Here is a 12,262-nt window from a genome sequence, read left to right on the forward strand (position 1 = left end):
AGGAGGGGGTTGTGATATAAAACTCAAGCCCGGACTAGCCGGTGCAAGCAAGTAGTAGTATTTAGGTTTATTTTCCAGTTATTATAATGTTATAATTTTCTAACTAGGGCTTAGATGAAGCCCTTAATCTAATATCAGATAATTCTGGTTATGAATTTGTTCTTGTTGTGCTTAATTTCTTAAAGGTAGATTTAATCTTTGTACTACAACATATTACTTTCACCTTGTTTGTTATATGCAACCTAGGTAGTTGGAATAATTATATGTTGTTGTGCTGCAACTCATGCTTAAATGAATCGATTTATCTTTTGATTAGTTGTGCTTTAATCAGACAATTAATGCTTAGGATGAATACTTTAGTTGTGATTAAATATCCATCTCCAGATCACCTTGAATATGCGGCTGACTCGAATCTTCATCCCTGTTCGTTAAAAGGACAAGAGTAATTTCGATAACTAAATTATCTAATGTACATTAAGAGGCGGATTCGACTGCCCAAGTACCTCTCCTATAATTGTTTATCTCTGTGTTTTTTTTAATCTCGTTTGTTTAGTATAATCAATCTTAATCTTGTCGTATCGACACAAAACACCCCATGTTTGGTTACCTTTTAAAGTGAATCAGTTGTAGTAACGCCATAGTTTCAACTCAACACCCACCTTGTCCCTGTGGATTGACCTGTGCTTGCCCTCTGTTGCATATTGACACTGTGCACTTGCAGTTTAATATTGTAGGCATCTTCTAGTCCTACCACCTAGTGACGAAAGTCATGATATGTTTCAATCACTTTGAAAATTGCTTTGACGAGAAATGGTGTAACAACAATATAACGTCCTCTAAGAATGTTTCAATGATTGAAATGAGAGTTTAGATTACATAACCAATGGTGGACATAAGCATTGTTTTGGAAACACATTTATGTATAAGTCCTATTCCTTGAACCAAAGTTTGTGAACTTTGTTCATCAAGAGAACCAGAATAATGGCGTGAGCCAAGTCCGCGAACTGCCGAAGTTCTCAAACCCGAGAATTTCTGCTGGAGTTGACAAACTATTTGCGTGAAGCTAAGTCCACGAACCCATTCCGCAAACCAGCGAAGTTCTCATTCCCGAAAATTTTTGCTGGAGTTTGTAAACTCTGCCCGGTAACTTAAGTCCGCGAACCTAGTCTGCGAACTTGAGAAGGTTATATATCTAAGGATGATTTCTGAACTTAAACTTAAAAAGACTAAGGAATGCAGTTTGCAAACCGTGGCTATAAAATTTCATGAACCGATTCAAGTGAATCAAATCATCTTTGCTTCAATTGTGTCTTGTGTAGTACATGAGATTTCCTTGCAATTGAACAACTCTCTAACTAGTTAATATTGAAGTCATTTGAACTAGTTATGGTGAAGAAGAACATGGTTGATATGAAATGCTCATATAGCTAACCATTTGGTTAACTATTGTTGAACTAACAATGTACACGTTTGGGTACGATTAACAAACCTAGAAGCGTGCATTTCATTTGTGTGTAACAAGCTAAGTTTTTGATCTAACGGTTGAGAAATATTAGCTTAAATCTAAATCAGGATTTCATCTAACGGTGAATATTGATTGCTTTGTTACCAAGGTAACTTGGATTGAAAACCCTGATTTGAAAGACTATATAAGGGGAACTCTAGTATCTGTGAAAAGCTAATCCCCACACCTTACGTGTGATACTAGTTCGCGTGCTAGAGTCGTTTCTCCTTTAACCTTTGGTTTCTTCTTCTAAAACCAGGTTAACGACTTAAAGACTTCACTGGGATTGTGAAGCCACACCGATACTACTTTTATCGTAGTTGTGTGATCTGATCTTGCATCTTCTATCGTACGAGTACAATCATATTGATTGGCTTGAGATTGATATCTCCGATAGGCAAGATATAAAAAGTAATCACAAACATCTTCGTCTAATTTTTTGTGATTACGAAACATCTTGTTTCGCTACCATACAATTAAGATTGTTGTGAGGTGATTGATAACTCTAGGCTGTTCTTCGGGAATATAAGACCGGATTATCAATTGGTTCCTGTTCACCTTGATTATTATCAAAAGACGGAACAAAACCTTTTAGGGTTTATCTGTGGGAAACAGATTGATACTTTAATAGACTTTTCTGTATGAGACAGTTTTGTTTATTATCAAGTCTTCGACTTTGGGTCGTAGCAACTCTTAGTTGTGGGTGAGATCAGCTAAGGGAATCAAGTGCGTAGTATCCTGCTGGATCAGAGGCGTACGGAGTACAACTATACCTTGGATCAGTGGGAGACTGATTGGGGTTCAACTGCAGACCAGTCCGAAGTTAGCTTGGAGTAGGCTAGTGTCTGTAGCGACTTAATACAATGTGTGTTCAATCTGGACTAGGTCCCGGGGTTTTTCTGCATTTGCAGTTTCCTCGTTAACAAAATTTCTGGTGTCTGTGTTATTTATATTTCCGCATTATATTGTTTTATCTTTGTAATTGAAATAATACCGGTTGTGCATGTAGATCATCAATTAGAATATCCAACTTTTGGTTGTTGATTTTCATTAATTGATCCTTGGATATTGGTCTTTGATACCATCCAAGTTATTCCTTGTATTTGATTAAAGACTCGCTGATTGTTATTAGCTCGAGTAAATCAAATCAAGAGAGAGATATTAACTCCTTGATATACTTTAATCTAGATTGAGTCTGACTGTCTAGTTGATTCTCTAGCAAAGTATATTGGAGTTAGTCCATACAGATTGATAAGCGAAATATTGGGTGGTATTGTTAGACCCCCGCTTTTTCATATAGGATACTCAATCTTCACATACCTTTGTTTATGAAGTTCCTGCTGACGTCATCTTCAATCTTCATGGTCGATTGGTGAATACTAATACTCAACTACCATGATCTAATACTAGACCGAGGATGACTTAAGTAGACTATAAATCAATACGTAGTTTTGATCAACTTAAATTGACAACAAGCTTGACATACTTAAACTTGTGAGTTTGACCAAGTAATGCTCTAACAAAGCAACATTGCACTTTCCCGTTTTTTTCTCTTACCAAAAGTCATTTAACTTAAGTTTGTAACACTTAGCAATACATAGTGAAACCAACTCAACACCCCCGTGAAGTAGGCATAATCGAACCACGTAACCATTTATAATTATGCACTACATTCTTTCACTCTATTTATCGTATTTCATCATATTTTCTGCTTGATATCTATCTATGCATTGCGAACACTGACTGTAACCATAAGATTCGGTGATCTTTAGTGTTCACAGTTGTCATTATTTGTTACTTGATGACTATTATGCAAGTAGTAATCCTCGAAATTTTCCGGAACTGATTGATCCAATTTCAGACATTTATTATATATAACTTTAATTATATGATTCATATCACCATGATGATTATAATTGTTCAGTTGTATATCGACCACTTGTTCAAACTCAGAATCATATATACATAAAGTACATATCCACACGTAAATTCTTTAGAGAAAGTAATCGAGCTATGAAAATTTGTATAACCATAATAGTATATTTTTACATTGTTAATAATTATTCAGAAATATTAAAGAAAAGGAGTAGAAAACCTCTTATATTGTTCCTCCAAGATCCCATGTTTTGCAGCACAAGAGTTACCATTACCATATTCAGGAGGATCTTGATGCCATATTGCAATAGTTTTTGTGTTAGCTACCTGATTGGTGATAAAAAAGACAATTCAATGTTAGAATGAAAAGAATTTAGAAACGTGAGATAATTTTAGTAACAGACAAGTTTTCTGAGAAAAGAAAAACTGTCAAGGCGTCACCCCATACAGGCTCCTCTCAGAATGAGAAAGTATGAGAATAAAAGTAAAAAATAATCCTCTTCATGTAGGTATGGGGAAAAAATTCTAGTAGATGACAAGTTTTATAAGAGCAATGACTATGGGGGTTGAGAATCTCCTTCAAAATGAAAGATTTGATCAAATTAGATTCTACTATGGATAGAGGGAAACCCATTCCAAACTCTATCACACTCTCCTCCATTCGAACAAGTGACTGAAAGTCCTCCCTATGCGGCTAACGATTCTTCGAATGAAATAATTATTAGAAAAACGGAAAACTGTTATCCGTTTGGTAAAAAACGGAAAACTGTTCTCCGTTTGACAGAAAACTGAGGTAATGAGATTTGTCACCGTACAACTAAGCACATTTTAAGAATATACGTGCAGTAAATTTGATACAGCGGGTCCCATTTCCTAACCCTAACTTTTTCTATCAGCTAATCATGTCCATTCATTACATCCTAAAATCCAACATATGTATAAATTGGTTACACAATAGCATATCTTATGAAAATCCCTTTTTACAAACGACATATTTTATGGCGTGTATCCCATGGTGAGACTTGCGCTCGACCACTTAATATCTCGTTCGTTTTGAGAGGGACGGAGTGTTTCACGCTCTATTCCATAATCCTTGTTCTAAGAGGAAAAAAGTTGGCTAGACCTTAAACTCAATTTTGTAATACAAATAAAACGAAAAATTTAGTACACAAAAGCCGCTAATAGGGATACCAAATTAAATGGTGGCGTACCAAAATCAAAATAAAACAAAACAGGTTTTACTACACCCCACCTAACCTGGTGTCCCCGGTAGCAACCTTGACCGCCTTTGAGTCCTTGAGGGTGTTCGGTTCGGGGTTTGGTTTGGATGCATCTTTCAAAGAATTTTTTTTTTTTTTACTTTGAGAAGTAAAAAAGTTCGAAATTAGGTAATTTAGGTTTGAAAATGACCCTTACAGAAAAAATTACTAACATTTTTGTGAAGCACAATTTGGTTGCTTCTGATTTCTGCTTACAGTAACCAAACAAATATGTGAAAACACAGCAGATCTCTATGATGCTATTGCTGAGCAACCAAACATCATAGAAATTATCAGATTCAATCTTTGGGGAAAACAAAGAAGAAGAAGAAGGAGGAAACAGCTTGATGAATAAATAGAAGCAATCGGAGAAAACAAAATTAATTGATCAAAGAGAAGAGCAAGATGCCTCACCCCTTTTGAATTCCTTAGTTGCATTCATCACTAGTGGAGGAAACAGAGCAGTTTTCAAAAAAAAATCATGTCAACTTATTAAAATTGATCAAGGAGAAGAGGAGACGGAGAAGGAGCAGCAGAACGGGATGATGGAAGCTGGAGGAGCAAGTAATTATCATCTTCCGGAGGAATTGATGATTGAAAGTATTCTGACGAGATTACCATTCCGGACTCTAGCAGTTTGCTCTATAATCAGTAAGTACTGGTACAATTCTATCCTTAATGATTCAAGATTTTCTGCAATTCACTATATTCAAAACACAAATATAAACCATTTCTAGTCTTTCATCTAATTAATGTAGACGAGAAAAGGCCATGGATATTAGACTTCTCTTAAATCTGGATTTCTCAAATTTGTATGAAATAGTAGGTTTTTGCAATGGCTTAGCTTGTTTCAAGGTAGCCAATTCGCCTAATTATAATGAGGGTTACATATGTGTCATTAACCAGAACAGGGCTGAGATATTTGTCCGCAGTTATTTACGTCCTGCTGGGGGATACATCGGTCATGGTTTTGGTTTTGATTCATTATCACAAGTATACAAGGTTGTAATTATTTTTACTTCAGAAGCCGACAATGAGTTTCTTTGCATGGTCCTTACATTGGGAACCATGTCATGGAGAAAGATACTTACTAGTATTGTTGATATCTCACCACCACCGGGTTCTTCTCCTTTTCCTAGTCCAATGGTCACTAATGTTTCAACAACATTTTATAGACAAGCCACCTTTTGCAGGGGTGATCTTTTCTGGAGGACGAAGAGTACAGTTAGTAATGGTAATGACATTGAAATGTTGCTCTCGTTCGACCTCCACAAGGAGAAGATCCACTTCATTCAATTCCCCACCGAATGTACTCTGACGTCAACACCGACAACTGATCAGCGCCAGTATTTAGCAGATGATCATCTTCTGGAGTTTAAAGGATACCCTTGTATTGCACATTCTGAGAGGATAACAACAAGATCCAACAATGATCATTACGGACATCGTTGTAATTATCAGGCCGGTGTATGTTGTTGTTGTTACAAGGTTCATATGTATATATTGAAGGACAAGGACAAGCAAGTATGGACCAGGGAGGAAACTTTTAATGTTCAGATTATGGATCAGAAAGGTTTACTACCAACTCCCCTCTGTTGCTTAATAAAAAAGAAAACTCCCTTCTATCGGTGCTTTAACACTTCTGTTGCTACGCCTCGTACACGTATATTGACTTTCTCCGATCAGGTATTATTGTATTGGTTTAATGGGGAACGTCTTATACTCTACAATTTGCAAGAGAAATATCTCAAGGCAGTGGAATGCTCCCGCTCCTATCCTCGTATTTTTCAAACTAAGATGAATGAAGATCTAGAGCGTCGTATTGGTGATGATGATAATATTTATTGCCCGTCCATGGATTATCAGCTGCACGCTCAAGTGGAGAACATCGTTTCTCTGGAAACCTTCATCCCTAAAGAAGCTAAAACTAGTGTATGTAATAATGCCAAGCTGAAGCACCTTTATGATAACAACCTAATTGCAGGGTGGTTGACTTTGAGAAGAAAACGCATTGCTTATGCTTTCTCTTAGTTTGTTTTGTCCTATTTCAGTTTCTATTCAGACTACTAATTTTTATTTGACTGTTGTTTATCTGTTTATTTATTTTTTGAAAATCCATGCTTAAGACTGAATATTGCAATAGCTAATATGCTTACACCGGTTTTTGATTATGTTCACATTGATTAGTTATTTATTTTTGACGAAAGCAATCACAATTGCAGAATATATGGAATGTGATTAGTTACAAACTTATTTGTAGCCTTAGGAACTGAGAATGTCTCATTCTCCGCTTTCACGTCTCACTTAGGATGTTCCTTGCTTTTAATTTAAAGTCATGTTTAAATCTAGGGAAGTTGATGTTGCCGTGTGTTAGCCTACACTGTGCACGGTTGAGATGCATACTTTTAGCTGCTGCGTTACGTACGATTGGTAAGACAATGGTCTGTTATGTAGTTTATAGCAGTTATTTATACGATTAGTATATGACAGTTCTGCTCGTACATATTGTTAGGACTTGACTTCTCAAAAACTTGTAATTTTTTGCTTAAGGCATATTACCATCTGTATTATAAGGAATTAGTTCTCCATTTCCTAAAATTTTAACAGTTTTCTAACTATATTCGTAAGGCATTGATATGAGTGTCTGCTTTCCTCCTATTTCCTCTATATTGTCACCAAACACTATTTCCTCTATATTGTCACCAAGCACTAAGCTTGAATCAGTTATGCAGTGATGCTTTTTGCAAGGGTCCATGCTTTCATGGGCTCTTCTGGTTTGGTTGTTTGTTTAGTACAGCTTAATTTATGCTTCAGCAACCAGTATGGTACAGGTAATTTTAGGAACTAGCTCTATATGACTCTTGTAGGTTCACGCATTTCGGCTTACTTTATGCTTCAGCAGGAACATTAAGGTATGGGTAATTTTAGGAGTTAACTTCACATAATTCTGAGCAAGAGTTCTACTTTCTTATTACTTCACCCATTTTGTCTGCATGAGCATGAAGTGTGTGTATTGTGACTAGGGCTTGTCTTTTGCTGTTTCTAAATGTCTCAGGTACTCTGCCCATCATTCATGTCAGTTGTGAAGGAAAATATACTGATCTAAAATCTCTTACTGTCTGACTAGTGTTACCGTATTTTTTCGAGACATGCTTGGAGTCATAACAGCAATATCAGGGCTTAAATTCAGCTGTCTTTCATGTCCTTAAACATAGAGAGCCATCTGTTCTGGATATATAGAGTTTCTGGGATTTCAAACACTGCGCACCCTGGTGAAAATGAAGTGACTAAGTACATTTTTACTTTGTATTTTGTTGTTGTTTTAAATGAAATCCTCTCAGGCTGCATCTAAATGTTCTTAACCTCCTGGAACTCATTCAATACCTTATTATATCTCATATTTGGTTAGATCATTTTTTGAATTTGAGAAAGGCAGTAAGTCATTTCCATCATCTTATAGGTTTCAGAATATGTGGTTAATGCATCCTCGTCTATGCGGGTGCTTGAAAAACACCTTTTCATTTCCTTTACTTTCAGAATATGGTAGCCGAAGTGGAGAGGCGTAGGATTTTAAAGAGTACTAATTGTAATGATAGAAGTTCCAGAAGTCATTGCATGGTTATAATTTCTCAATTTTGAACTTCTTTTCATTTTCCTATTCTAGTTATGTTTGGAATTTTTCTGTGTCTTGAGGGTTAACTAGTCTCTTTTGATTTGTGCAGATAATCTTGGATTCCCCATTGGTAGGTGGAAGACTAATGTTTGTTGATATGGTGGGTTCTGAAAATATCGAGCAAGCTGTCCAAGTAGATTTCGAAGCTAAAATGCAGGTATAGTTTATTTGCTTTGATTAAAGATGTACTTCACATTTTATTTCTGTTGACATAACCTTTCTATTGTTGCTTGTATTGTTTAAACTTTTCTATTGTTTCCTTAAAGAGTCACTATTTTGTTCAACATAACCTTAAAGATGTACTCAGTTTTAGGATTGTTAAGTATTGCAAAGCTCTATTGATTTTTACATATGTATGTAATTGCAGACAGCAAAGACCAAGGGAACGTAGCTTTAAAGAGAGTTGTGGAGTCCATTGCGAATGGGGACTCTGGTCTTCCTTTCAGAGACAGCAAATTGACCATGCTTCTGAGGGTTCTTTTGAGGATGATAGATCGAAAATGCTGGTGATATTGTGTGCCACTCCTGATCCTAAGGAGATACATAAGGTTTTGGCAAAAAGCATAGTGAGGGCTGCTTTGATAACTAAGCTTGAGCAAATGCAAGGCAAAACACTAGTTATAAGTGAAGAGGAGATCAGTTTGGGGGTCAAGGAAAGAACCCAAAACCTGAAGCTTGAGTTGTATAAGAAGTTGCAGGAGTGCCAGGACATGGCTAATGAATTTGTTGTAATGGTAAGGAGAAGAATGGAGGAGAAAGTCTTGCAACAGCAAGAGGAAGTTGAGACACTACTGCGGAGGTTAGAAGGACTTGAGCCATTCGAAAGGCAAGGATGGTGATAAAAATGGTAAACCTGAAATGGAAGGCAACTTTGCAAAAAGGCTTATGGAAATTTATGCTGATGGGGAACAACCAATGGAGATCTCAATGGACATTGATATGGAAGTTCAGAAAGAAGTAGTAGATGAGAAAGCGGTGCAATTCAGTAGGAAGATTGATGATTCTAATCTAGGAGTCAATCTGGATATCAGTGCCATGTTTGTGACTCCAAAGTTGGATGAATCTGCTAATTTGGAGGATGCAGCATCAGCAAGAAAAACAAGAATTCAGAATATTTCCATGCTTTGCGGAAATCACAGAGAGCTCACACACCATGTTAGAATGCCAACACCTCCTTCCAAGAAGAAACCTGAAGCTTATGAAAACAATTCAACTCCTTTCCTGCTAAATGAGGAGCATGTTTCAGAAAGTCTCATAAAGGAAAGTCTGGCCTGCAAGCTGTCTAGCTTGTATTCAATTTTTAGTTTTCGAATTTACTGAGCTGTACATGAGGAAAATGTATAAAGCAGAAAACACAATATCAAAAACACTAAGAAAGACGCAATTTATTTCTTTCATAACGGGTATTAGCTAACTGATTGGTAATACAAGTCGATTCGGGTTGAACTCTTTTAATTATCAAACAATGTTAGAGAAATGAGTAAAATTTAGACTCAGCTTTGTAAATGCAACTAAAATGAATGAATTTGTGTGAAGACAATTACAGGCTCAGTATTGTAACATAAAACAGAAAAGCTGATATTGGCAGACATTATGACCCTTAAAATGTTTGAAAACGCAACTTCGCAAAGTTGGGGACAAGAAATTTTCTTTTGCTTTCTTGTTCTTCATAAAAATTAACATCGTCCCATAGCGTATCAATCAGCTCCTCGAGATTATTCGCGCCAGAGCTTTGATGATATAAATCCTTCCTGTAATGTTGTTTGTACATTTCTTCGAAACTATCCAGGTAAGTTTTACATGAACAACTCACAAGAAGCTCCAGTATTTCTTGTTTAAACTGTTCGAGACTGTCATTTGATTTACTTGTTGGTCCAACCATGACTCTCTTATCATCACCTGAAAACTCATCAGAAGAGCATCCAGGGGTAGTGCATACTTTTACATCCACCGTTTCGTCTATTTTTGGAGAAGCAGCTGATGGATTACTATTTTTTACCTTTTCCTGTTTGTCATTGGCATTATTACAGAGATGGAGACGCCTATTTTTGCCTTCCCCTTTTACCGTCATTCCAGCAATCATCTTGAGAAGGTCAACAAGTTTGCGCACACCATATTCATCCTTGCACAAGGGACGGCCAAAGGTTTTGTTATAATCTACAGCGACACGAGTTAGGGGTAGGCAACCTCCTGAGAGCTCAAGTAACTTCACCAGCTGACGTTTAAGACTAATTATTTCCCCAGGCTGCTGGACCAATGTTGTTAGCTCTTCTTTACGGAGATAGACATACATCTTTACGCCCTCCCCTTTTACCGTCATTGTATCAGACATCTTCTTGAGAAGGTCAACAAGTTTGTCCACACCATATTCAGCCTTGCACAAGGGACGGCCAAAGATTTTGTTATAATCTTCAGCAACACGAATTAGGGGTACGCAACCTCCTGAGCGCTTAAGTACCTTCACCAACTGACCTTTAAGACTAATGATGTCCCCAGGCTGATGCTGGACGCATGTTTTCAGCTCTCCTTCATTTGCAGGCATAGCTGGAACATCATTTAAACCAGATTGCGAGTTCCTCGAGCAGGACTTTGCTTCTTCATCATTTTGGGTAGTGCATACGGTAGTATCTACAGTATCCTCTTCATCATTTGATTCACTTGTTAGTCCAACCACACTCCCTTTCTCATCATCTGACAACTCTTCAGAAGAGCATTCTGGGATATTGCATACGTTGATATCCACCGTCTCCTCTTGACATTCCTTAACTCTCCATTCTTGTTTTGGAGAAACAGCCGATTTATTAGAACTTTCTACCCTTTTATGTCTGTCATTGGATTTGCAGAGATGGACATACCTCTTTTCGCCTTCCCCTTCTACAGTCATTGTATCAGCCATCTTGTCAAGAAGGTTGACAAGTTTGTTCGCGCCATAATCAGCAATGCACAATGGCCGGCCAATTTTTTTGTTATATTCTTCAGGGACACGACATAAGGGTAGGAAACCTCCTGAGAGCTCAAGTAACTTCACCATCTGACCTTTAAGACCAATTATGTCTCCAGGCTTTACCCACATTGTCAGGTCTTCTTCATTTGCAGGAACATCTGCTTCTTCATCACTTTGGCTGTCATTTTGTAGATTTCCAGCAACTTGGGATGCGCCGAAAGAGATTAGAGTTTTAGGAGGCACAGATCCCTCTCCACGAGCCATACTAGGCCAATCCCAAACAAATCTCCCAGCTTTAGTTAAGGCAGATGACACAGGCACACCAGCAGGGATAACAAGGATAATAGTATATCCGCGTTGGCCAAGTATGTGCAAAGCAGGAGAAAAATCTACATCTCCAGAGATTAACAAGATTGTAGACGGCGGAGAGTTGTCAAGTGCAAACAGAAACATGTCAACTAGGATAGCCTTGTCTGCAGCATCTTTCCTTCCATTTGGGACATCTACAAGTTTTACACCGGTTCTCTGACAACCTTCTCTAAGACGCTTTGTGAAAGCATTAAAATCACCATAAGCGGAAAACGATGCAACAGGAACATCTTGAAAATTGGGGTGACCTCTCAATGCCATTCTTATGTTGCCAGCTACATCTTCTGGGCAGACATCACAGGGAACACTACAATTCTCGATGTCCCAAAAAATAGTAACTGGCCCTTGTGGAGAGGTTAGGGTTTGCTGGTTGATGTATGCTTGTGATGAAAAACTCATCTCTGATTTCATACAGCGTGATGCGCTTAGAGGCTGCTTGATGAAAAAACTATTTTGAAAGTGTTAGACGACCGAGTATTTATAAGGAGATTCCTAAGCCACCTAAGCCAGTACTGAAAGATAAACAGAATCCTGCTCCAATAATAAATTTCCTAAAACCAAGGGTTACTAAATTAGAGTCCTGAGTCTCCTGATTGGTTTTGGTATCCCAAGTTCCTACCTATTCAACCAAGAATGTG

General features: G+C 37.4%; 1 protein-coding gene and 1 pseudogene across 3 annotated transcripts; both read left to right on the forward strand.

The window, feature by feature from the left end:
- The first annotated feature begins 5,145 nt into the window (after positions 1–5,145).
- Positions 5,146–6,720, forward strand: LOC113355904. 3 transcript variants are annotated; one of them, XM_026598881.1, is made up of 2 exons: positions 5,146–5,299; positions 5,550–6,720. In XM_026598881.1, exons 1-2 carry the CDS (start codon positions 5,181–5,183, stop codon positions 6,667–6,669), a joined length of 1,239 nt encoding a protein of 412 aa, XP_026454666.1. In that variant the 5' UTR covers positions 5,146–5,180; the 3' UTR covers positions 6,670–6,720. The 3 variants fall into 3 exon arrangements, with proteins under 3 accessions (XP_026454666.1, XP_026454667.1, XP_026454668.1); XM_026598882.1 differs by having other exon boundaries at positions 5,832–6,720; XM_026598883.1 differs by lacking the exon at positions 5,146–5,299 and having other exon boundaries at positions 5,375–6,211; positions 6,325–6,720.
- Positions 6,721–7,218: 498 nt separating this feature from the next.
- On the forward strand, positions 7,219–9,767 carry LOC113355905 (annotated as a pseudogene).
- The last annotated feature ends 2,495 nt before the right edge of the window (positions 9,768–12,262 follow it).

This window comes from Papaver somniferum, chromosome 3, assembly GCF_003573695.1.
Source record: "Papaver somniferum cultivar HN1 chromosome 3, ASM357369v1, whole genome shotgun sequence".
Lineage (NCBI taxonomy): Eukaryota > Viridiplantae > Streptophyta > Magnoliopsida > Ranunculales > Papaveraceae > Papaver > Papaver somniferum.